Source organism: Scyliorhinus torazame, chromosome 27, assembly GCF_047496885.1.
Source record: "Scyliorhinus torazame isolate Kashiwa2021f chromosome 27, sScyTor2.1, whole genome shotgun sequence".
Classification (NCBI taxonomy): Eukaryota; Metazoa; Chordata; class Chondrichthyes; order Carcharhiniformes; family Scyliorhinidae; genus Scyliorhinus; species Scyliorhinus torazame.
In genome coordinates this window covers 13,293,715-13,320,820 of record NC_092733.1, presented here as the reverse complement: position 1 = coordinate 13,320,820, position 27,106 = coordinate 13,293,715, and the positions used below count along the sequence as shown (strand labels likewise).

The 27,106-nt window shown below is 52.5% G+C and overlaps 1 protein-coding gene across 1 annotated transcript in view; it reads left to right on the top strand.

The window, feature by feature from the left end:
• Positions 1-27,106, top strand: part of LOC140403205 (complement C3-like) — a 297,922-nt gene that overhangs the window by 60,478 nt on the left and 210,338 nt on the right. The window contains exons 7-12 of the mRNA XM_072490957.1: positions 6,735-6,822; positions 6,900-7,002; positions 8,021-8,141; positions 23,234-23,349; positions 23,448-23,594; positions 24,825-25,037. Coding sequence (XP_072347058.1) covers positions 6,735-6,822; positions 6,900-7,002; positions 8,021-8,141; positions 23,234-23,349; positions 23,448-23,594; positions 24,825-25,037 — 788 coding nt within the window. The remainder of the gene's footprint in view (positions 1-6,734; positions 6,823-6,899; positions 7,003-8,020; positions 8,142-23,233; positions 23,350-23,447; positions 23,595-24,824; positions 25,038-27,106) is intronic.

The window sequence follows — 27,106 nt, the reverse complement described above, 5'->3', positions numbered from 1 at the left end:
CAAGGGCAGCCTCCGCGGGATGCACACCAGCAAACATCTTTGTATCTGGAAGGGATTGGAGACGGAGAGAGACTGACAATCAGTTAGAGCTTCCATCCCAGGACCCTAAAATACCACAGACTTCCCCCACCCTTACCATGACTGTCCCGCCTTTTCTCAGAGTGCCGTCTAGCGAGCCAGTTGTGGCAAATCTCATTCTGCACACTCACTCCTGGCCAGATCAGGAACCCCGAGACCCCAGATCTCTGCCATCAACATTAGTATATACTCTCTGCAGAAGGAGGACATTCAGCCCATCGAGTCTGCACAGCCCTCTGAAAGAGCACTCTACCTGTGCCGAATTCCCCACCCCATCCCCATAAACCCACCTAACATTTGGACACCACTTAGCATAGCAAAACTACCTCGCCTGCACATCTTTGGACTGTGGGAGGAAACTGGGGCACATGGGGAAACCATGTAGACTGGGAGAATGTGCAAACTCCACCCGAGGTTGGGATGAACCCGGGTCCCTAGTACTGTGAGGCAGCCATGCGAACCACTGTGTCATCATACTGCGTGTCACGTGCTCATGCTCAGCTGTCTTCCGTTCATCCAGACACTTACCCTTTAACCGCGAGAGGGTGAAGCTCTGCTCTTTAGTGTTAGATTATTGGTAGCTGCCTCTATGGTGCTGGTGCTCCCAGAATACAGGCACACTGTTGAAGCATCAAAGGTTGCAGGCTATCCAGTCCACTAATCATCGTCTCAGATGTAGCACCTGTTTCTTCGAGGAGTCAGAAGTGTGAAATTCTATCACAATTAACAAGGCGGATTCCTTCATTGAAATAGTCTTCAGCTGTGAAGCTAGAGGCTGCTCACAGACAGAGAGATTGAAAAAGATTTTTATGAGAGAAGCTGCAGCAGGGGTCTGTCGAATACTAAATTAAGCCGACATGACTTCTCACTTGGGAGTTGGTTGATTCCTGGGACGCTACTGCGTTTGACTTCAATGCTAATGAGATTGAAATGAATGCAAATTCGGCTTAATGACCTTCTTGCAATTTTTGGGTGAGATCCGGAACTTGCCAAAGGGAGCAATGAATCTCAAAATGGTTTGTATCCAGCCCGAATCTCGATTTTGGCCTTTCCTGTTAATCACCCCACGCCCGGATCGTGCCAGGTGCAGCGCAGTGGCTGTACGAGACATTGGTTTCTTTTCATTCTGTGCTTGTGATATAATTGTGCCATATGTGTAACATCACATTTGGGTCTCTTCAAATCTGCAGATTTCCATTGATTAACACATTTGGAATTGAGTACAATTCTGGTCACCACTCTACCAGAAGGATGTGGATGCTTTGGAGTGGTTACAGAAGAGATTTACCAGGATGTTGCCTGGTCTGGAGGGTATTAGCTTTGAGAAGAGGTTGGATAAACTCGGATTCTTTACTGGAAGAACGGAGGTTGAGAGGCGACCTGATAGAGGTTTACAAAATTATGAGTGGCATGGACAGAGTGAATAGTCAGATGCTTTTTCCCAGGGTGGAAAAGTCAATTACTAGTTTAAGGTGCAAGGGTAAAGTATAGAGGAGATGTGCAATGCATGTTTTCTATACAAAGGGTGATGAGTGCCTGGAACGTAATGTGCGGGAGGTGGTGGAAGCAGATACAATAGCAGCATTTAAGAGACATCTTGGCGAATACATGAATAGGATGGGATTAGAGGGATACGGACCCCGGAAGTGCAGAAGGTTTTCGTTTAGACAGGCAGCATGATCGGCGCAGGCTTCCTGTGCTGTACTGTCTTTTGTTCTTTGTTCTTCGATCATTGTTGATAAGTGTATACCAATGATACAATGAAATAATTCAATTTGATTTTTAAAAATCGTTTTATTGATTTTAAATCATTTTATTCAACCAATAGGTCATCTGAACATCTGTAATAAAAGTATTAATTTTGACCTGTGTAAATATTACTGCCCTAAATATATCAAAGAATAATTTTAATGGAAAGAAATTGATTAACAGATTTCATTGTGGATAATGGTGGTTCAACACTTTAAATGACTTTTGCTTGATTTGGGCATCGGAACAGGAAGAGACTATTTAGCCCCTCAAGCCTGTTCGCTCCTTCAGTTGAATTGTGGCTGATCTGTAATTTGTTTATGCTACTCGATTGCACTGTCTCATGGATGACTTTGCCTTTGTGATTATGCAATTAATTTTAATCTGTAAGCATTATTTGATCTGTAAGCATTATTGGTCACTATTTCCAGATTGCACCAACTCTATCGGATAAACAAGGCTTGAGGTGATGCTCTATTGATTTCTATCATCTCCGATGTCACACAAGACCTGCAAGCTTAGAGTGATGCAAAAGGTCTTGTCGAACTGGCTGAAGAAATTCAGAAGAACTTTCTTCCTCGCCTGGCCAACATTTCTTTCTCAAAGAACATCAAAAACATTGGACTGGGGCAGCATGGTGGTGCAGTGGTTAGCACTGCTGCATCACGGCGCTGAGGTCCCAGGTTCGATCCCGGCTCTGGGTCACTGTCCGTGTGAGTTTGCACATTCTCCCCGTGTTTCACCCCCACAACCCAAAGATATGCAGGCTAGTTGGATTGGCCATGCTAAAATTGCCCCTTAATTGGAAAAAATGAATGGGTACTCTAAATTTATAAAAAAAAACAAAAAACATTGGGCTGGAGAAATCGGCTTTGTCGCCGGTTTAGAGCCGATTTCCGATTCTTCGCACCCCCCAGAACGACGGAATCGCGGCGCCTGCCGCACGGCCCGGAGAAGCACATTAGTTGCCCCGACGACCGATTCTCTGGGGCCTGAGCGATTCTGCGGTCTGGATGGGCCGAAGTCCCAATGGCATGGTTGTAACCCCACACAAAAATTCATGATGCCGGCGTGCTGGCTGATGCGGCGGTGAGAGGAGGTAGGAATTGGCGTGGGGGGACTGCGGGCTCCTGCAACTGACACCGGCCGTGGCTTCTGTGGACGGGGGTGCCCTGCCAGGGTCAGGGGAGGGAAGGGGAAGGGGGAGGCAGGCCCCAAAATGACAGGGTGGTGCTCATGCCATTACGGTGGCAATCTTGTTGGGCACCCATGCCGGCCCCTGGGTGAACGCAGCGCTAACGGCCATATGGGTGGGTGCCGACCCCCTCCTCGGCCACCCGATCCAACTGGTGGTACCCACCGGGTGACCACCCAGGGCCACACCAACGGAAGCCCCAGTGAGGCAGTGCCATCAAACGGTGGCCCTGGCAGCAGGGAAGGGCGCAAGGAGCGGGGGCACCGACGGGGGCGGGGTGGAGGACATGCGTGGCCGGGATGCGCAGTGCCAACCAGATTCACCATGTAGCCCATGGTACCTGGCTGTGCATGGGTGTATGAGCCATGGTAACACTGTGTCCCCTCACCCACTGCAGATCATAATGTTTGGAAACCATCCAGCGATGTTGGCCGTCGTGGCGAGGGCCGTTCCCCTGCATGTAACCCTGTGACAGCGGGTGCGCATGTGGCTCAGAGAGGAGGCGGAGGCTGCAGCAGAGGAGCGGGCTGCAGAGGGGCAGGTGCCAGCCGCTCAGGCTGGAGGGCCGCCTTTCCGACAGGACAAGGAAGAACGGGACGATGGGGAGGAGGAGGAAGCGGAACAAGATGAGGACGAGGAGGAGGTGGTAGGTGTCAAGGAGGCGCCTGATGAGGCCCCGCATGTACCGGCACCACATGTCCTTCCAGGAACTCCCGGACCGGGCATGCAGGAGGAGATTATGGATGAGCCGGGAAACGGTCGCTCATATCTGCCACATAATGGCACACCTGGCACCGCGTGGGATAGAGGGAGGACACTCACTACTGGTGGCCGCCAAGGTGACAGTCGCCCTCAACGTCGATGCCACGGGGTCTTTCCAGTCGGCGAGTAGGGTCCTGTCCGGGATCTCCCAGGCATCAGTGCACAGGTTCATCCGCGCCGTCACTGACGCCCTGTATGTCCTTATGGACCGGTACATTCAGTTCCCTACAGACTGCGCCCACCAGGATACCTGGGCAGCTGGGTTCGCTGCCATTGCCAGGATCCCCTAGGTCCAGGGGGTCATCGATGAGGTGCATGTCGCCCTACAGGCACCGCCGGGTGAGAGGCCGATGTTCACGAACAGGAAGGGTTACCACTCCATGAATGTACAGGCACGGTCTGTGACCACCAGAAGAAGATCCGACACTTATGCGCCGGTACGTGGCAGTGTACATGACTCATTTATCTTGGCGCAACCATTCATACCTGGCACGTTCGAGGGATGACCCCCCCCCATTCTGCGCACACACCCCAACCCGGAGAACCAGGGTGTGTTGGAGAGGTGCTTCGGGGACCTGAAGATGGAGGGACCCTCCAGTACGAGGCAAGGAGGTCGGCCACATCGTTGTGGTCTGCTGCATCCTGCACAACATCGGGCAGCAGAGGGGCGATGTGCTGGAGGAGGCTGAGGAGCAAGGGTCCATTGCATGGAGGATGATGACAGCCCACTCTGCGGTGAGCTCCGAGCTCCATGTTGTTAGTCAATGTCTTAGTCATGCCCACATTAGCACCTCCCACCTTGGTGATCCCTGCATGTGAGCTCGCCAGTCCATCACATGGCCCTGTCGTATCGCTGGGTGATGGGGACGTCCGGGGGGGTGTTGGGGAATGGGGGGCTGCACGGCGCACCCACTGGGCCTCACTCGTCTACCACCCCTCACCCACAGTGGCCATCACTTACCGCCCCATCTCCCGCAACCATCGGACAGAGCACAGAGGCAGCTTTCAGCGGTGATAGCATGTGTTTAATGTGCAGAGGTATATACAGTCTGTGCCCTAGCCCCTGTATCTAAAATGTGCCCTTCACCCGTGCCAAAGTAACTGGTGTCTATCTTTCTGGCCTACGGGTTCTATCACTATGCTGAGGTGGGTCCCCAGACGGTACATCCCCTTCTTTTGTTCCTGGGTCTCTGACTGCGCATGTTCTATGGATGGGAGTGGCTATTCCAGGAACCCGGGACCCGTCCGGGTGGCAGCTGGTTGCTGGGGCCGGGCTGCCCTCCGACCGTCTGGCTCCTCGGCTGCTCCTACCTCCACCTGCTGTACTGGGACAACTGTGTGGTGCTCACCAGTGAGTGTCCCAGAAGCCTCCTCACTAAAGAGCCCAGCCGAGGTGATAGTCTCTGAGATGGTGGTGGGTGTAGGAGACAGCAGTGACGCAAAGTCCATGTCCTCATCGGACCTGAAGTCCGGGATCTCCTCTGTCGTGTTGTGTTGTGTGTTTGTCCCCTGTGTGTTGGTTTCCTGTGTGTCTGCCCCCTCTGTGCTGGTCCCCTGTGTCATGGTGTGCTCTATGTCTGTCCCCTGTATGTTGGTTTCCTGTGTGTCTGTCCCCTCTGTTGTTTGATGCACAATCAATAACTCTCGAGACGAAGGGGAGTCATCTAATAGGCTTTAATCAGCTAGAACTGTACCCAGCAGTGATGATACAGAAAGTGAAGGCTGCTGGGACGGCATCGGTTCTTATACCCCGCCTCTCAGAGCGAGGCTATGTACATTAGCCAATGGTAGACCCTTAGGTCTAGCCAATGGCCATTCACCTCTCAGGTACTGCCATACCTGGTATTACCACATTGTCTTGGTTTCCTGTGTGCCTGTCCCCTGCGTTTCTGTTCCCTTGGTCGTGGTTTCCTGGCTCGACTTGGTCAGATGGCTGTTGTTATAGCTGCCCTCCCCGTCGGTGCTTGGGTTCCTGGAGGGGCACCGGCCCTGGCACAGGCTGGGGGTGGGGGGCGCCAGCTGGGCTGGGACCATCGCCGGCTGGTCCTGCAAGACTGCATGTATGGTTAGACAGACGAACGGGGGTGAGGCGTGAGGTGGTGGTGTGAGGGGGTGGGGTGGGCAGACATGTGTTGTGAGGGGCCACATACATGCAGGGGGCTCTCATTTGGTGGCGCGCCTCCGACCTCCGCATCAGCAACCCCCTCTCCTCCGGTCCGCCAACAATGTCCAGTGCCCTCTGCTCCCCTGCTAGGGCACGGTGAGAGGACGCAGTTCTGGTGGTTCCCCTCATGTCTTCTCTCGCTCCCGGCTGTTGTGCGCGGACTTTTTCTGGGGTGGGGATGAAATACAAAAGCAGCAAACGATGGCGCCTGCTGTCCTGTGTCCCGGCCCGGGGTACAACACCAGCCTCCTTTTCTCCATGGAGTCCAGGAGGGTGTCCAGCTCGCCATCCCTCAGTCAGGGCTGCTGGTCTGGTGGCCCTCTTGCCTGGGACGCTGGGTTTGTGGGGGGGGGACAATGTTAATCAGCAGCCGTGGCGTCGCGTCAATGATGCAACCCGTGTATCGGTGGCCGCTCCCTTGGGCGCTTCCCGTTGCGCCCGTGCGAGCCCTTTGTGGGCCGTTGCATTGCTCCTCCTGGAGGCCCGATGACGCCGTGCGAAACTCCACCTGTTTCACAACGGCGTCAACACTTAGCCTCATTATCGGAGAATCCAGCCCATTGTCTGGCCATTCAGTTCATTGCAGTGGCACCTTGCTGTATGTAAATTGACTGCTATGTTCAAACATGTAATAGCATGAGAGAGAGCCAATTGTAAGACCGCAAGACGTAGGAACAGAAGTAGGCCAATTGGGTCATCAAATCTACTCTGCCATTGAATGAGACTTTGACTGATCTGATGTGATGTGATTTTAAATGTCATTTTAACTTGGTTTGTTTTTGTTAGTGCTGCCGAGTTTTGAAGTTACCCTGGAGTTGGAAAAGCAATTTTTCTACGTTGATGATGTCAAATTGGATGTTTCGATCACTGCAAGGTTGGTGTATTCATCTATCAGAGAACATCTGGAGCGTTTGTTTCGATGACATTTTAACCGTTTAATCTTATTTTTAGATTCACATATGGAAAACCTGTTCACGGTCGTGCATTTGTTCTGTTTGGAATAATGAAGGATGGTGCAAAGTTAAGCATTCCATCATCACTTCAATCAGTAGCTGTAAGTAAAGAGCAAAATATTGCAGAAATTTGGAATACCAACATGTTCATATAGTTTGGTGAATGGAATATCTTGGTAGTGTTGAAAAATTAGCTAAGTGAGAAAGTAATTGCTTTCTTTGTGGGGAAACACTTCAGTGGTGAATGATAGTTCTTTTTAATTGTAAGTAGCTCTTTATTTTGTGTGACAAAGGTATTTAACCTTTTGAACTATGTAATACTATATAATCGGGGCTTAGAAAGTCAACCACAGTGTGCGTTAAATATTCAGGCCGGGATTCTTCGAGCCTCTGCGCTGCAATCGCGCTCGGTGCGGGGGCGGAGAATGGGCGTCAGACCCGTGATGGGGTCCAACGCTGCTCCCGTGATTCTCAGTTCCTGGAGAATTGGCGGCAATCGCGCGCGCGCAGTCGACGCGGCGCTGGTCAATGGGCCGAGTTCCCGTCGGCGTGGTTCACTCATGGTTCCACTCGGCGAGAGCTCGGAGTGGTGTCTGTGGACTCAGTCCACGGCTGCCCTGGTGGGGGGGGCGGGGGTATCAGTCATCGTGGTGGGGGCCTCCAGGACGGCCAGGCGCGCGATCGGGGCCACCGATCGCGGGTGCGCGTGATCTCGGGGAGGCCTATATTGTCGGGCCCGGTCCGTGGTGTGGGTCCGCCATGTTGAGCGGGGCCACCGCCGTGCGCATGCATGGACCCCCGGCTGGAAGTGCAGGGCCCCGGATTGGCAGCTGGAGCTACGAGGACGACCCCCGGGTCCTTCTAGACCCCTGCAAAAAGGGAAATCACTCTGGACTTTCTCCAGGAAAGTCCAGAGTGATTCGTGCCCGTTTTCCCGCGGGCGTGGGGACATAGCCCCATGAACAAAGAATTCCGCCCTCAGTGTCCAGTGCAGCTTGGACTTCTCCATAGGTATGGAGGGTGCATAGCAGACCAATGGAAAACATTGAATAATGTATTCAGATTAGGGTCTTGCACTTGTTGGAGGACTGTTTTGTGCTCTAAACTATTTAATTTCAGATTACAGATGGAGAAGGAGCTGCTTCCCTGACAAGTGAAGCTTTGAAAAACAGCTTTCCAAACATTCAGGAACTTGTGGGGTATTCAATCTACATTACTGCTAGCGTTATAACACATACAGGTGTGTAAATATCGTGCATCTTATTACGGTTAAATAACAATCACTTGTACATGCATTGAAAGGTTGTAAAAATGATTGACTTATTCCATTGGTTTTTAATGTTTACAAGTATATTGAATCCGCTTGTCTGTCATAATGAGAACATAACAAATAGGAACTGGAGTAGGCCATTCGGCCCTTGGAGTCAGCTCCTCCATTCAATAGCACCATGACTGACATCGACATCATCCTGTCCCATTCCTATATTCCTCCATTATCCCAGTATTGGTCTATTTTTGAATATACTGAAAATACACAGGTCTCTGCTGTTGAGAAATCCAAACATCCACAACCTTTTGAGTGAAGAAATGTATCCTCTTCTCAGATGAGCGACCCCTCTTCTTGATTCTCCAGCCAGGGAAAAATGTCTTCCTTGTCTACCCTACTGAGACCCTAAAGAATTTTATCTGTTTCAATGAGAAATCACCTTTCATTTCTTTAAGCAGGAGGGCAAGGAAACACGATATACTCAATTTCTGCCCATCGGACAATCTTCTTAAAGTGCAGGTTTTCCACTTTTTGACACCATTTAAATCTGCACAATCTTGTAATTGGTGAAAAAAGTGCAAAAGATTGGGGAAATTTAAACTCCGTGAGTTGTACTCAATAGTTGTGTTTTCTACCAAACTTTATACGAGTTCAAAATTAAGTTCACCTCACTTTCAGTGACGGGGATGTGCTGAGCATTCACACATCAGGTCGCTCTCCTCCAAAAGACAAGATAATAGGCACTTTTAGCCAAAATCAGCCCATAAAAACCAGACTAAAACATCCCTCACCCTCAACAATACAAAGAACAACAAAAATGCCAGTTTCAGAGTCCGCAGAGACACCAGAAATGGCGGCAAGGGGCAGGAGCAGCGAATGAGCGGTCAGCGGACCCACGGGGCAAGGGGTTCCCAGTCACTCCCGAGAGAGGGAGACCAGCGACCCAAACTATCCCCCCCCCCCCCCCCCCCCCCATTGTCAAGTTGCCCATATACCAGGACCGTGTAAAGATGGGCCAGACAAACAAAGGCCTGCAGCTGGGAGGGACACAGATCAGAGTCCATCAGGACATTGGGGCAGATCTGGCAAAGCGCTGGGCAGAATTTAACAGGGCAAAATCGTCCCTGTGCAAGGACAATTTCAAATCGGGATGCTGTACTCAGCCAGGCTCTGGGTAACATACCAGAACAGACAACATTATTTAACTGCACCTGCAGATGCGGACGAGTTCGTCCAAAAGAATGGACTGGATAAGCAACAAGGGAGGCAGCGATGAGGTGGACACAAGAGGTGGGGAAAACGTCTGAACAATTTGCGTGGCAGTGTATCGCCTCGTTATGAATAGGGGAACCAGTTCACGAAACGGAGGGGGCGAGTGCAGCAGAGCACAGGAGAGGGTGATTAGGAAACAGAGGCGGCGGAGGAGGGTGTCGGACCGATCCCTGGAGAGAGGCCAACAGACTTTTGTAAAAGCGCGCGTCTGGAGGTATGAGTGAGGCGGGAGTCGCGGCGCATCTCTAACCAAGGAGAGAGTGCCTGGCGAGGGGTGGGGGCACACCAGATTGGGGGGGGGGGAACCAGAGGGGCAAGTGGGGGCAGATTTGGAGAAGGGGTAACGGGGGACAGGCTGGCTAGCAGAAGGGGTGGGGGAAAATGGGCAGGGGGAACAAAATAGCAGGTGGGGGAAGGGCTCCTGGCCGGCCTCAGCAGGCCACTCTGGGAAATGTGGAAAAAGATGTCACTGCGAGCAGCCACTTTGGAGGGTCCCTGGGCAAAGGGGGACCAAGGATTGCAGGGGCCCGGCCTCATGGTGCGTACGGTGACCGTGGCCATTTTGGATGACCCTGAACAAAGGGAAACCACGGAGTTCAGGGGCACAGCCACAATGTAAGGATGGTTGATTCTGCAGGAGAGGGGGAACTAAAATCTCCCATCAGAATTCTCACCTGGAATGTCAGGGGACTTGATGACCCAGTGAAAAGTGGTCTTTGCCCTGAAAAGTATGAAAGCTGACATTGTCTTCCTCCAAGACACACACCTGAGGGAGAAGGACCGACTGCGGATAAGGAAGGGCTGAATGGGACAGACGTACCACTTATGTTACGGGATGAGAGCTAGTTAGCCACACTACTGAGCAAGAGGACAGCATTTAATCCGATGAAGACGGTTATGGACCTAGAGGGAAGGTACATCATGGTCAGCGGTGTCCAGCACAGGGCACCGGTGGTCCTGGTGAACATGTACACGCCCAACTGGGACAAAAAGGTATTTGTAAAGAAGACCATGGCGGAAATCCCCGACATAGATAAGGAACTACTGGTCATAGCGGGGGGTTAAAGACTGTGTTCAGGACCCACTGACAGACAGATCGAACCCCAAAATAGGAAGAACTGCAAGCATGGCTAGAGAACCAGGGACATTACGGAGCAGATGGGGACAGTGTATCCATAGAGATTCATGTACCCAGCTGAGAAGGAGTTCTCATTTTTTTCGTAAATACACGTCTATACTCTATACTCCTATCGACATCTTTTGAAGTGGGGAAATCGGTGCTTCCAGTGATAGTCAGAGCGGAATACTCCATGATCGTAATCTCCGACTGAGCTCCACACAACATGGATGTGAGGTTGGAGACAGGCCGTTCCCAACGCCCCCCTTGGAGATTGGACATGGCCCTCCTGGCCAACAAGGTCTTCTGCCAGAAAACATCACAAGACCATAGACGAGTATATTACTAACAACCGGAACGGGGAGTTTTCACCCTCTATGTTCTGGGAGGCACTGAAGGCTGTGATCAGAGGAAGGATTATCGCCTACAAGGCATGCACACACAGGGAAGAGAAGGTGGCGAGACCATAAGACTTAGAAGCAGAATTAGGCCACTCGGCCCATCGAGTCTGCTCCGCCATTCAATCATGGCTGATATTTTCTCATCCCCATTCTCCTGCCTTCTCCCCATAACCCCTGACACCCTTATTAATCAAGAACTTGGGCGCGATTCCCGCCAGCCGGCGTGGATTGAACCACCTTTCGAACGGCGGGACAAGGCGGCACGGGCGGGCTCCGGGGTCCTGGGGGGGGGGGGGGGGGCGCGGGGCGATCCGTGGGCGGGCCTGTGCCATGGGGGCACTCTTTTCCTTCCGCCTTCGCCATGGTTTGCACTGTGGCGGAGGCAGAAGAGACCCCCTCCACTGCGCATGCGCGGGGATGCCGTGAGCGGCCGCTGATGCTCCCGCGCATGCACCGCACGGCAAAGTCATTTCCGCGCCAGCTGGCGGGGCACCAAAGGCCTTTCCCGCCAGCTGGTGGGGCAGAAATCAGTCCGGCGCGGGCCTAGCCCCTCAAGGTGAGGGCTCGGCCCCCCAAAATGCGGAGAATTCCACACCTTTGGGGCGGCGCGATGCGGTACCGATTCGAGCTGTTTTTGGCGCCGGTCGGCGGACATCGCGCCGATTGCGGAGAATCCCACCCCACAGCTATCTCTGTCTTAAAGACACTCAGTGATTTGACCTCCACAACCTTCTGCGGCAAAGAGTCCCACAGATTCACCACCCTCTGGCTGAAGCAATTCCTCCTAATCTCTGTTTTAAAGACAACAACTGATCAACTATATTCTGGAAGTAGAACCAAATCGTAGAGCTGGAGGAGAGGAAAAATCGACAAATGGACTTTAACCTGCTATCCACCAGGAACGCAGTCCACCAATTCTGCCAGACATGGGGTTCTTCTATGAACACGGAGACAAGGCTAGCCATCTGCTGGCTCACCAGCTGAGAAAGCAGGCAGCCACGAGAGAGATGGTGCAGGTGAAGGATAGCAAAGGTGGACTGGTAGCCTACCAAAAAAGGTCAACGATGCGTTTGAGGCCTTTTACCTAGGTCTGTACACCTCCCGAGCCCCCCGACGGGGACTTGGGGATGAGTCGGCTCCTCAATGGATTGGACATACCGACCTTTGGGACGGCAGGAGGAGGGGGCTGGAAGCACCACTGGAACTGGGAGAGGTCGTGGAGATCATCAGCTCCATGCAGACGGGGAAAGCGCTGGTACCCGATGGGTTCCTGGCAGACTTCTACCAATAATCTGTCCAGCATTGGCCCCGCATTTGCGGAAGATGTTTGTAGACTCACTAGCGAGGGGCATCTTACCTCCAATGCTAACACAAGCCACTTAACTATGGAAGTCAAAGACCCATCCAATACGAAACCTACAGATCCAATTCGCCGCTCAATGTGGATGCGAAAATACTCACAAAAATCCTGGCTAAGAGACTGGAGAACTGTATACCAGAGGTGGTAGCAGAAGGCCAGACGGGCTTTGTTAAGGGTAGACAGCTAACAGCGAACTTCAGGCGACTGCTAAACATGATAATGACCCCATCCGGGGAATGTGGAACACCAGAATTGATTGTCCCCCTGGACGCAGAAAAGGCCTTCGACAGAATCGAGTGGAAGTGCCTCATTGTGGTATGAGAGTGGTTTGGCTGGGGACAGGGTTCACCTCATGGGTGAAACTCCTGTACAGCGCCCCCATGGCGAGCGTACAGCCCAATACCACCAGCTCTGGATACTTCTAGCTGCACAGAGGCACAAGGCAGGGTTGCCTTCTGTCCCTGAACCTATTCGCCCTGGCAATCGAGGCGTTGCCGATCGCCCTCACAGCGGCAAAAAAATGGAAGTGAATCCGAAAAGGAGACAGAGCACAGAGTCTCACTTTATGCGGATGACCTGCTCCTCTTCATCTCGGACCCGCAGAGCGGCATGGAAGGGATCATGAACCTTCTCGGACTACAATCTGAGCAAGAGTGAAGTCTTCCCTGTGAACCTGAAAGGGGGTGGGGCAGAGCTGGCAGGACTACCATTCAAACAAGCCCAAAGCAAATTCCGCTTTCTGGGGATCCGGATTACTCAACACTGGACACGGATCCACAAGTGGAACCTGGCCAATGTGGCGGACGATGTCAAAAAGGACCTACAGAGATTGGAGTCACGCCTCCAGCTCTCCTAGCGGGGAGGGTGCAGGTGATCAAGATGAATGTACTGCCCAGGTTTCTCTTCCCTGGTGGGGCAAACGGATGACCTGAGAGGGGTTCGCCTGTAGGGGCTTCGGTGGGTGGGAGGGCCTAGGCAGGGGCGGCGGGAGGACTGACCCTCCTGTGAAGTGCTGTGGAGGGGTGGGGGGGGGGGCGTGGGGTTCCGGCGGGCGCCAGGTCCCGTCGGGAGACCGTATTTTGCCGGCTGTCAGTGAACGCCACATAGGCGTACTGGGGGTTAGCGTGCAGCAGGTGGACCCTCTTGACCAACGGGTCCAACTTGTGCGCCCGCACGTGTTTTCGGAGCAGGATGGGTCTGGGTGTTGCTAGCCAAGTCAGGAGCGAGGTCCCGGAGGAGGACTTCCTGGGTAAAACAAGGAGACATTCGTGAGGTGTCTGGTTGGTGGTTGTACAGAGCAGGGGCCGGATGACGTGGAGGGCCTCCGGGAGGAATTCTTGCCAGCGGGAGACTGGGAGGTTCCTGGACCGTAGGCCAGTAGGACGGTCTTCCAGACCGTTCCGTTCTCCCTCTCTACCTGCCCATTTCCCCGGGGGTTGTAACTGGTCGTCCTGCTTGAGGCGATGCCCTTGCTGAGCAGGAGTTGACGCAGTTCGTCGCTCATAAAGGAAGACCCCCTATCACTGTGTATGTACGCGGGGAAACCGAACAGTGTAAAGATACCATGGAGGGCCTTGATGACGGTGGTTGCGGTCATGTCTGGGCAGGGGATGGCGAATGAGAACCGGGAGTATTCGTCAATCACGTTCAGGAAATACGTGTTGCGGTCGGTGGAGGGGAGGGGGCCTTTGAAATCCATGCTGAGGCGTTCAAAGGGACGGGAAGCCTTTATCAGGTGCGCCCTCTCTGGCCGGTAGAAGTGCGGTTTGCACTCCGTGCAGATTTGGCAGTCCCTGGTGACTGTCCTGACCTCCTCGACGGAGTCGGGCAGGTTGCGGGTCTTAATAAAGTGGAAAAAGCGAGTGACCTCCGGTTGGCAGAGGTCCTCGTGGAGGGCTCGGAGGCGGTCCACTTGTGCGGTGGCACATGTGCCGCGGGACAGGGCATCAGGAGGCTCGTTTAGCTTCCCGGGACGATACAAGATCTCGTAGTTGTAGGTGGAGAGTTCGATCTTCCACCGCAAGATCTTGTTGTTTTATATCTTGCCCCGCTGTGCATTATCAAACATGAATGCCACCGACCGTTGGTTAGTGAGGAGAGTGAATCTCCTGCCGGCCAGGTAATGCCTCCAATGTCGCACAACTTCTACTATGGCTTGTGCCTCCTTTTCGCCCGAGGAATGGCAAATTTCGGAAGCATAGAGGGTGCGGGAGAAGAAGGCCACGGGTCTGCCCGCTTGGTTGAGGGTGGCGGCCAGAGCTCCATCGGACGCGTCGCTCTCGACCTGGAAGGGGAGGGACTCGTCGATGGCGAGCATCGTGGCCTTTGCAATGTCTGCTTTGATGCGACTGAAGGCCTGGCAGGCCTCCGTCGACAGGGGGAAGGTTGTGAACTGGATTAGGGGACGGGCTTTGTCTGCTTGGTTAGGGACCCACTGGGTGTAATAACTGATAAACCCGAGGCACGCTTCAGGGCCTTGGGGCAGTGAGGGAGGGGGAACTCAATGAGGGGGCGCATGCGTTCAGGGTCGGGGCCTATAACTCCATTTCGCACTACGTAGCTGAGAATGGCTAGCCGGTCGGTGCTAAACACGCATTTATCCTTCTTATACGTTAAGTTAAAGATTTTAGCGGTCTGGAGAAATTTTCGGAGGTTGTTGTCGTGGTCCTGCTGGTCGTGGCCACAGATGGTGACGTTATTGAGATACAGAAATGTTGCGCGCAAGCCGTATCGGTCAACCATCGGTCAACCATTCGGTCCATCTCGCGTTGGAAGACCGAGACCCCGTTAGTGACACCAAAGGGGACCCTTAAAAAATGATAGAGCCGCCCATCTGCTTCGAAGACAGTGTATTTGCGGTCACTAGTACCGTAGCTAATGGTAGGCGGACTTGAGATCCACCGTGGAGAAGACCTTATAGTGCGCGATCCTGTTTACCAGGTTGGATATGCAGGGGAGAGGGTACGCGTCCAGCTGCGTAAACCTGTTCATGGTCTGACTGTAGTCGATGACCATCCTATGCTTCTCCCCGGTCTTTACCACCACTACCTGGGCTCTCCAGGGACTGTTGCTAGCTTCAATGACCCCTTCCCTCAGTAGCCTTTGGACCTCCGACCTAATGAATGTCCGGTCCTGGGCACTGTACCGTCTGCTCCTGGTGGCGACGGGTTTGCAATCCGGGGTAAGATTCACAAACAGGGAAGGCGGGTCGACCTTAAGGGTCGCGAGGCCGCAGACAGTAAGGGGGGGGTTATAGGGCCGCAGAATTTGAAGGTCAGACTTTTCAAATTACATTGGAAATCCAACACAAGGAGTATAGCCGCGCAGAGGTGCGGAAGGATATAAAGGCGGAAATTGTTGAATTTCCTGCCTTGGACCGTGAGGTTTGCTAGGCAGAACCCCTTTATCTCCACTGAGTGTGAACCGGAGGCCAGGGAGATTCTTTGATTTACAGGGTGGGTAACAAGTGAGCAGCGTGTGGTGGTATGTATTAGGGGCCATGTGGGACTGTGAAGCCGAGATGCTATTGGCTGACAGATCCCGGGTACTGGTTGGCTGCCGACTCCTTGCTCCGCCCTCAAGGCGGAGTATAAGAACCCGAGCTTCTCCCCGCAGCTTCATTCTGTTGCTGAGCTGCTGGGGACAAGCATCGCTTAATAAAGCCTGGATCGACTTCATCACTTCTCGTCTCTCGTAGGTCATTGTGCGCTACAATTTATTAAGCGAGCTTAAAAGACTATGGAGCTCCGGATCGCCCCGGAATGCCTGCGGATCAGCCCCCACGCAGCGAACTCGGCAGCAGTATTCAAACACTGGCAAGCATGCTTTGAAGGCTACCTCCGAACGGCCCCCAGCCGGATCACAGAAGACCAGAAAATGCAGGTCCTGCATTCGAGGGTAAGCCCGGAAATTTACCCTCTCATAGAAGACGCAGAAGATTTCCCAACGGCGCTCGCATTGCTGAAGAGCATCTACGTTTGGCCCGTTAACCAGGTCTACGTGCGCCACCAGCTCGCGACGAGACGGCCAAGTCCCGGAGAATCGTTAGAGGAATTCTACGCCGCGCTGCTAATTTTGGGATGGGGCTGCAGCTGCCCGCCGGTGAACGCGATCGAACACACGGACCTGCTAATTCGCGATGCATTTGTGGCAGGTATGAACTCTCCCCAAATCCGCCAAAGACTTTTAGAAAGAGAGTCGCTAGGACTCTCAGAGGCACGGGCCCTTGCAGCTTCCCTAGATGTGGCCTCGCAAAATGCCCGCGCCTACGGCCCCGACCGCGCGGCAGCCCCTTGGGCTCCGTGGACTCCCGTCGCGACAAACCCCCCCCCCCCCCCCACCCCAGCAAGCTTGCGCGGTTAAAGCGCCAGACCATCCCGGGGGGGCCCGCTGCTATTTCTGCGGACAAGCGAAACACCCCCGGCAGCGCTGCCCAACCGGCGCAGCTATTTGTAAAAGCTGCGGCAAGAAGGGCCATTACGCGGCAGTGTGCCGGTCCCGGGGGGTCGCCGCAATCCCCGGAGAAGAACGAGCCCAGCACATCCCAAATGCTCCCCAACCCCCCCAGCGCCCCATGTGCGACCCGCGGGTGTCGCCATTTTGGGTCCGGGGCACCACGAGGGGAGGATGGCCGCCGCCATCTTGTGACCCCCAGCCACGTGCGATCCATGGGGGCCGCCATTTTGTCCACCCCCGACCACGTGCGATCCATGGGGGCGGCCATTTGTCCACCCCCGGCCACGTGCGATTCATGGACGCCACCATCTTGGTTGACAACAAAGGACCCCAGCATCGACGGCTCCACGGGGTCCGAAGAAGACGCCGCGACACTACTACCACGACTGGCTTCGGTGACACTGGATCAATCGCGGCCCCGGACGCTCCAGACGACGACAACAAGAGTCCTCTCGTTTCCCCTTCGCTATCCCCTGCCCCGACATGACAGCAGCCACAGTCATTAAAGCCCTTGGCACCATATTCACACTGTTCGGTTGCCCCGCGTATGTCCATAGCGACAGGGGGTCCTCCTTCATGAGTGACGAGCTGCGCTAGTTCCTGCTCAGCAAGGGAATAGCCTCGAGCAGGACGACCAGCTACATCCCCCGGGGGAACGGGCAAGTAGAGAGGGAGAACGGCACGATCTGGAAGACCGTCCTACTGGTCCTACGGTCCAGGGATCTCCCAGTTTCCCGGTGGCAGGAGGTCATCCCGGATGCTCTCCACTCCATCCGGTTGCTGCTGTGTACCGCCACTAACCAAATGCCCCATGAGCGCCTCCTTGTCTTCCCCAGGAAGTCCTCCTCCGGAACGTCGCTGCCGACCTGGCTGGCGGCCCCAGGACCCATCTTGCTCCGGAAACATGTGCGGGCGCACAAATCGGACCCATTGGTCGAGAAGGTTCACCTTCTCCACGCGAACCCGCAGTACGCCTACGCGTACCCCGACGGCCGACAGGACACGGTCTCCCTGCGGGACCTGGCGCCCGCTGGCAACACACACACACCCCTGACACCGATCATCCCCTCCCTGCCACCGGCGCACCCCGCGACCGCCCCCTTCCCGGGGGGATCGGTCCTCCTCCCGTGCCCGCCCAGGAGTAAAGCAGGAACAAACACCGAAACGCTCCCGGAGACGACAGCGCCTGAGCAAGCACCTGCACCACCACCGGGGCTGAGGTGATCGACGAGGAAGACCAGACCGCCCGCTCGACTCGTGGAATCCGCGTGCACCAAGAATGTTGTTGTAACAAAAAACATTTTTTTGCTAATATTGTAAATAGTTCTCACAAACTTGTACATAGCCCAGTGTGGGGCTAAAACTGTAGTAACACTGTCCGAAATTTTCCTTCCAGGGCCAGCCTTGTAAACCCCTACCACCATGCGAACCACCACCCCGCTGGGTTCCTTTTTAACAAGGGGTGAATGTGGTGGTATGTATTAGGGGTCATGTGGGACTGTGAAGCCGAGATGCTATTGGCTGACAGATCCCGGGTCTTGGTTGGCTGCCGACTCCTGGCTCCGCCCTGAAGGCGGAGTATAAGAACCCGAGCTTCTCCCCGCAGCTTCATTCTGTTGCTGAGCTGCTGGGGACAAGCATCGCTTAATAAAGCCTGGATCGACTTCATCACTTCTCGTCTCGCGTAAGTCATTGTGCGCTACACAGCGCCTTACCGTGTCGGGGTGTATAAAGCTCTCCGTGCTCCCAGAGTCGATCAGGCAGGACGTCTCGTGGCCGTTGATGAAGACCGTCGTCGTTGCTGTTGAGAGTGTCCGAGGTCGATTTTGGTCCAGAAACACCGAGGACAGATGCAGTAGTTGCGGATTTTGATCAGGCAGTGTGTAGTCTGCTGTGCTGGAGTCCTGGGGCCCCATCCAAGATGGCGCCTCCCATGGGTCGCACATGGTGGTCGGGGATGGACAAAATGGCGGCGCCCATCCGTCCAGCGTGGTGTCCGAGGAACAAGATGGCGGCATCCGTGGGCCGCACGTGGCCCGAGGATAGGGGGGTGGCGGTGACTGCTGGCCGCCTGGGGCCCAAAGAGAAGATCACTGCGGCGGTCCGGAGTTGCCGCTGGAGACCGCAGCCACTGCTCGTGCCAGGCCAACCCCCATAAAATGGCCCTTCTTGCCGCACCCTTTGCAGGTGGAGATGCGGGCAGGGCAGCGCTGGCGGGGGTGCTTTGCCTGCCCGCAGAAGGAACAGCGGGGCTCAATGGAGTTAGCGGGCTGTCTTACAGCGCAGGCCTGCGGGGACACGAGGAAAGTCTGTGGGGCTGCCGCCGCAGGATGCCACGCTGCCCAGGGGGCCGCCGCACGGTCGGACACATAGGATTGTGCATTTCTGGAGGCAACATCCATGGATTATGCCAGGGCCCGTGCCTCTCTAAGTCCCAGGGTGTCTTTTTCTAAAAGACGCTGGCGGATCGCTGAGGAGCTCATACCTACTACGAAGGCATCCCGGATTAGCAGTTCCATGTGCTCGCTTCCCGAAACTTGCGGGCAGCAACAGTTTCTGCCCAGCACCAATAGCACGCGATAGAACTCCAACGATTCCCCGGGGCTTTGCCGTCTTGTTGCAAGCAGGTGACGTGCGTAGACCTGATTTACAGGGCGGATATAATGTCCTTTTAAAAGTTCGATTGCGGCATCGAAGTCCTCCGCCTCCTCGATGAGGGTGTAGATCCCAGGGCTTACCCTTGAGTGCAGGAGATGCAGTTTCTGCTCCCCCGAGGGTGTGCCTCCGGCCGTCTCAAGGTAGCCTTTAAAACACGCCAGCCAGTGCTTGAAAATCGCCGCCGAGTTCTCCGCGTGGGGGCTGAGTTGTAGACACTCCGGCTTGATTCGGAGATCCATCCTTTCAGCTTAAGTTGTAGTCTATTAAATTGAGCACGATCAATAACTATTAAAACGAGATTGTAACATAACTGAAGGCTTTAATAGACTAGAACTGTTCCCCAGCAGCTTCGGTACAGAATGAGGGCTGCTGGGACGGCACCGGTTCTTATACCCCGCCTGTCAGGGCGGAGCTACATACTATACAGCCAATGGTAAACTCCTAGGCCTCTCGGATACTGCAATACCTGATAATACCACAATACCCACGGACCACCAAGACACACAATGTTAGAGGAGCTACTGAACGTGCGCAACCTGGGAGTGGGGAACAGCGATGACCTGAATTATTATAAGTTCCGGAAAGGAGTCCACACCGAGCCGAACAAGTTGAATCAAAAGGAAAATTTAATGCAACAGAACAAGAGTACAGAGTAGTTACCGTACTACAGCGGGCCAGCCTACAGTTCCTGGTCCTCCAGTTTTATGCAGCATGTAGAAGGGGTCACCCCGCCCCTCAGTCGGGGAGTATGTATTCCCCATAGTCCTTTGGGGATATCAGTTCCCCAGTCTCATAAGTGTCCCTTGCTGACCTGCTTAAGTGACCTGCTTAAGGTTTCATTTGTGTCCCATGAGCTGTTTAACCCCAGGTTATGGCATATATGGCCGACTATTAGAAAGGGCACGCTCCTCACTGGACGAAACACGGGAAAAGTGGGAGGAATAATTGGAGATAGAAATAGGGTGGGGATTCTGGAGCGAAGCACTGAACAGGGCGAACTCCACCTCCACATGCGCAAGGCTAAGCCTCATGCAATTGAAAGTGGTGCACAGAGCGCACCTTACAAGAACCCAAAGAGCAGGTTCTTCCTGGAGGTTGAAGACAAATGTGAACAATGCCAGGGAGGCCTGGCCAAACACACCCACATGTTTTGGGCATGCCCCAGACTTGTCGGGTTCTGGACAGCTTTCTTTGAATCAATGTCCAAGGTGAATGGGGTGAGGATGGAGCCAAGCCCGAATATGGCAATCTTCGGGGTATTGGACCAGCTAGAACTATTTATAGGGAAGGGGGCTAATGCCCTTGCTTTTGTTTACCTAATCACTCGCCGAAGAATCCTGCTTGGCTGGCGATCGGCAGCACCACCCAAGGCTGCAGACTGGCTGGCAGACCTGCTGGAATTTTTCCACCTGGGGAAAATCAAATTCGCCATCCGAGGGTTGGAGGGGGGCTTCCACAAAACGTGGAGGCCATTCATCAACTTGTTCCAGGACCATTTGAAGCCAAAAGCCAAGAGAGCAAAGGGAGTGTGGTGGCACACAGGAGCCATCAAAACACCAAGGAGGGAGGGGAAGGGCAGGGAGAGAAGATGGGTGGTTGTGAACGGCCGGTGTAAGACAATGGGGGGGGGGGGGGGGGGCAAGAACAAGGCCCCAAAGATAGAGCCCTCCGTCAGGGATGGAGAGTCTCAGGACAAAATGGGGTGGCCAAGGCCGAACCACCTGGTATGGGGAGGGGCCCCAACCCTCCCTCCATCCCCCGGGCTGAAACGTTCATACCATCTGGCAAATGGCAAACCAACACAAATGGCTACGGGACCTAGAACCTGGCCGGGCGGACACAAGTAAATAAAACGAAATAGAACAAGACCCCAAAGAATACTTAAAGCATGGGGCAGGGGAGAGAAGGGGAGTGGCAGTCAAAGCATGGGGAGTGGAGAGAAGGGGGGGTGGCAGTCAACAGGGGGTAAGAGGAAGGGGGGAAATAAATATTCTTATGTAAATAGATGACTATCATGTTTTGTAAAATATGTATTCCAATAAAGTATCTTAAAATGACAAAAAAAAGGGGGGGTCTGAGGAGTTGGGACTATGGGGAGGTTATTTCCATCGTTGAACTCTTGTAAATTGTATCTGATCCATATAACGTTGTTTATTATGTAGTGTATAAAATGAAAAACTTCAACAAAAACATTTAAAAAACAGAAAATTAAGTTCACCTGGATCAAGCTGTGTCAAAAGCGGACACATCCTGACATTCAAATTGTGAGTTTCTGCTGATTATATTGCATTTCAGGGCGGGATTCTCCGATCCTGGGGCTAAGTGTTGAAGGCGTCGCAAACGCCGGAGCGTTTTACGACGGCATCACCTGGCCTTGAGGATCAGCGATCCTGCGCCGCACAGGGGGCCAGCAGGGCACTGGAGAACCTCACGCAGCTCCAGCCGCCGATATGCGCGTCAGCATGGGCGGTGTGGGTTCGTGCATGCGCGCCACAGCCAGCGCGAGTTCGCACATGCGCACCACGGCCCGCGCAAGTTCATGCATGCGCGTGGGTTGCCTTCTCCGCGCCGGCCCTGACGCAACATGACGGAGATCTATAGGGGCCCGGCGCGGAGGGACATGGGCCCTCACCGGGATAAGCCCGCCCGCCGATCGGTAGGCCCCGATCGCGGGCCAGGCCACCGTGGGGGCCCCCCCTGGAGTTGGATCCCCCCTCCCCCACACCAGGACAGCCCCGCAGCATGAACAGCGAGATCCCGCCGGGTAGGACCACACGAGAACGACGCCAGTGGGACTCGGCCTACCTCGGCCCATCGCGCGGGGAGAATCACTGGGTGGGGGACCGTGTTTAGTGGCCCCCAACCGGCGCCACGCTGACCGTGCCGGCACCAATGGCGCCGATTCTCCGGTCGAATCGGCAGACCGCCGTCGCAGCGGTGTCACGTGATTCTTCCCCCCCCCGGCGATTCTCCGACCCGGCGCGGGGTCGGAGAATCCCACCCTCAGAGTCTGCTCATTTCTTAAGGCAAATTAGCACTTGTAGGCATGTTTAAAAAGTTTTTTTTCACTTGTTCTTGTGGTGTCAGCAATGCTGGCGGGACCAGTATTTATTGTCTATCCCGAATTGCCATCGAGAAGGTGGTGGTGAGCTGCCTTGAACCATTGCAGTCCTTGTGATGTTTGTGTACCCACAATATTTGATTGTTCGGCAGTAGTTTTGCTACAACTCAGTTGCTTGTTAGTTTCAAAGGCATTTAAGAAGTCAACCACACTGCTGAGGATGTCGTGTCATATGTCATCCTTATCTGTCGGCTAAGGATGGCAGATTTCTTCCTCTGAACAAGATTAGTGGATCAGATTGTTTTTTATAACAATCTGTGTTTTTTATAACAATCTGATAGTTTCATGATCATTATTAATGAGACTAATATTTTATTTCAGATTTATTAATTAATTCATTTTCAATCTTCCCAGTTGTCATGGTGAATTTGAACTATTGTGTCTCGAGAACTTTTACTCATGGATTACTAGTGAATTACCACTGCGCTACTGCCCCAGTAAAAATTTAAACATTTCATCAAAATGAAAAAATATTGAGCTGAGAAACCAACCTATGTACACTAACAGATTTTAAAAATAGTTCATTAAAGGTTCCAGTAATTTCTGAGAAACAGCAATGGCTGCTCTTAAATTGTGTCATGTTTTATTAAGCCCGCGCGCGGCAGAAACATTTCACTTCTGAAATTTGGTAAAATGCCAAATATAATTTTTTAATTTTTATTTTGTTGCTTTATGATACAGGTAGTGACATTGTCGAAGCAGAAAAATCAGGAATAAAAATAGTCACCACGCCATACACCATATTATTCACGAAGACCTCCAAGTATTACAAGCCTGGAATGCCATTTAGTCTCATGGTACAGATATCTCTTTACTTTGTCTTTTCTGTAACTATGTATCTTTGCTATGTGAGGAATAGGATAAAGATTGTTTTTTCTGTTCCTTCTCATCTGAGGTTTATGTAACGAATCCTGATGGTTCACCAGCCAATGAAATCCCTGTCATAGCCATTGGCGAAGATAGCCATTCGAGAACTGCAGCTGACGGTACTGCCAGGCTGACAATCAATACAGGTGGACAACAACAAAATCTACCAGTAAAAGTGAGCGCATTTAATATAGATTCATAGAATAATACAAAACAGAAGAGGCCTTCCGAACCCATCGTGGCTGTACCAGCTCTTTGAAAGAACCATCCAATTGTTCCACACATCCTACTTTTCCCCCTAGCCCAACACATTATTATCTTCACATTTCTATCTGAAACTCCTTGAAAGTGTCATTACTGGGCGCGATCGACCGGCCATGCGCGGCCCTGTTCGGGCGAACATGGGTGCGATGCAGCCGGTACATGTCGGGCGAGGCCTGTTCCAGGATCTATCTACCCGGCTCACCAAGCCTCGAGAAATATATTTTAAAAAGATTATTAAAGTTTTAGCAGTTCATACAAAATTACAAACCCCTCCTTCTTACTCCCCCTGTTTATACCTTTCACCCACCCCCCCTTTACCCCGCTCAATAACAGCTAACAGTGACCATCTCTCTTAAATACAATATAAACAGCCGCCATCTCCAGTAGAACCCTTCAATCGACCCCTTCACGGTGTATTTGACCGTCTCAAAATGCAAGAACGACATTAAATCCCCTCGCCACAGTGAAACACACGGTGGCGTTGCTAGCCTCCAGCTCAACAGGATCTGTGCCACCAATGAGGTGAAGTACATCAGCCCCGAAACACTTAAGATAGCCACCAAAGGACAGGGCTCCAGCTCAATATTTGGGACCGACATGGTGCTAAAAAAGAACCTCCAGAAACTCACCAACTTCGAAAACCCTACAAACTTTGAACACATCTATTAAATTTCCCCTTAATCTTCTCTGTTCAAAGGAGAATATTCAAAGCTTTATTATATTTTGCACCATGAACAATTTAATAAACTAATATAATATGGATTCACAAATGCACATGTGCCCTTATTCTTTTCTTATGCATGGAATTTATTTTGTTCCTTTTAAGGAGGGAGGGAATTCCAGAACTTTAGGCCTTGGCAGCGAAGGCTTGGCCAGCAATAGGGGAATGATTCAATTCAGGGATATGAGGAGGCCAGAATTGGAGGAACCCAGAAATCCAAGACGGTGTACCAACCTACTTTCTGCTGATTTTATACTTGATATCAGAAATTAACCTCACTTTCAGAAATGTTTGCTACTTTTTCAATGTGACTAACTGACTTGTAAAGCAGTGTTACTTTATAAATATAATGCATGGTTCGCATTTACTCAATGGTGTCAGTTTAAGTTTCTTGTTGTGTTTTATATTTTCCATTTGTAGGTTGAAACAAATGTTGCCAGCATTTCAAAATCTCAGCAGGCCTCTGCAAGTATGGTGGCACAACCGTATAAGACACAGGATGGTTCAAGCAACTACTTGCACATTGGCATTCAACAAACGGAACTAAGTCCAGGAAATAATTTGGTAGTTAATCTCAATCTACGAAATGACAATGCAGGAATCCAGAACCAGATACAGTATTTTACCTGCCTGGTATGTTCTCTGTAAGCCAATTATGTCTTAATGTGTTGTCATTTATTTATTTATATTTTATAAATATTTTTTATCAAAGTTTGCATTTTTACACTGTACAAGAAATGGATGAAACGGTTATAATTTACAATTTACACGTTGTTCTTTTTCGGCTGCCCCCCTTCTCCCCTTTTCTGCTGTCTCCAAGTCCTATCATAGGCCCTTCCCCTCACCGTAGATGGTTTGTTCTGGCGTTTCTTTTACTCTTATGGCTTTGTGAGGGTCCCTCTGGTCCCCATGCCAGTCTCTCCCTGGGTCCCCCTTGGGCGTTTCCTTGGGTCTCTTCCCCTGTTGCGCCGCCCCCTTAATTCCTGTCTGCTTTCTGTGGTCCTGGTGGTTCCCATGCGTCCCCCCACCCCCCATTCTAACCGTTTTTGGCTTCGAACAGGTCTTGGAAGAGGCTGATGAATAGCTCCCACACTTTATGGAAGCCCATCGCCCGACCCACGGATGGTGTATTTGATCTTCTCCAGATGGAGAAATCGCGCTAGTTCTGCCAGCCAGCCTGCAGCTTTGGGTGGTGCTGCTGATCTCGAGCCGAGCAGGATTCTCTGGCGGACGATTAGTGAAGCAAATGCAAGGGCACGACCCTCTTCCCCATCTGAAGTTCTTGCTGATCCGATACCCCAAAGACTGCTACTCTCAGGCATGGTTCCGCCCTCACCTCCACAACCTTAGACATTGTCTCATAGAAGATTGTCCAAAACCCAACAAGTCTGGGGCAGGCCCATAACATATGGGTATGGTTGATTGGGCCTCCCTGGCACCGTTCACATTTGTCCTCCATCTTTGGGAAGAACCTGCTCATTTGGGTAGTTGTCAGGTGTGCTCTGTGCACCACGTTAAGTTGCATGATGCTTGCACGGGAGGAGGTGGGGTTGGCCCTGTTCAGTGCTTTGCCTCAGAGACCCCACTCTACTTCCGTCCCTAATTCTACCTCTCATTTCTCCCTTGTTCCATCCAATGGGGAGCATGTCCTTTCTAAATGTTGTCCGTATATATCCCTGCAGTTCCCTTTTTCCAGACTGTCAGTGTCCCGTAGCTCGTACACAATTGTGTGTCTCAGGGCCCTAGGGTACCTCGTTGTCTCTTTGCAGAGAAAGGTTTTGAGGCAGGGTGCCCCTCACTAGTGAGGCTGTGAATATCTCCCGCAGGTGCGGGGCAAGAGCCGGTGGACCTTCTTTGTAGAAGTCCACTGGGAACCCGTCGGGTCCTGGCGCCTTCCTCATCTGCATGGATTTGATGCTCCATGACCTCTCCCAGCTTTATTGGTGCTTCCAGCTCTCCCTGTCTGTTGTCCCCCCATGACTGGTATGTCCAGTCCATCGAGGAACTGTTTCATCCCCGAGTCCTCGTCGGGGGGCTCAAAGGTCTACAGTCCCCGGTAGAAGGCCTCAAATGCTTTGTTGATCTTTTTTGGGTCGGTTACCAGTTTGCCTCTGCTATCCTTCGCCTGCGCTATCTCCCTCTTGGCTGCCTGCTTTCTCAGGTCGTGGGCCAGCAGGCGGCTAGCCTTTTCTCCGTGTTCATAAATGGTCCCCCGTGCCCTGGCGGAGTTGGTGCACAGTCTTCCTGGTGGATAGCAGGTTAAATTGTCATTGATAAAGAATCCGTTCAAGAGTCCTCTGTAAAAAAAAAAATGAATTGTGGAATGAGATGAGGTTATTCTGACCACTGCAACCACTCTTCCATCCTGTATGCCCACTTCTCACTCGCGCATTTTATGAACTTTATTGAATTTCTTGAGCTAAGTTGAAAATGAAATGAAATGAAAATCACTTATCGTCACAAGTAGGCTTCAAATGAAGTTACTGTGAAAAGCCCCCAGTCGCCACATTCCGGCTGAATTTTCCTTCCCGGAATGTATCCCGAAGCACCAATGTGGTTTCTCATGCAGTTCTTCTCAGACAAGCAATGTTCTTCAAATTCAAGCCTATCCGCCAGTATTAAATAGGCATTCGCAACCCTCAAAGTCGTGTGGAGTGAATTACTGCTCTGATTCTGGTGACTTTGTGGATGGCACTACCTTC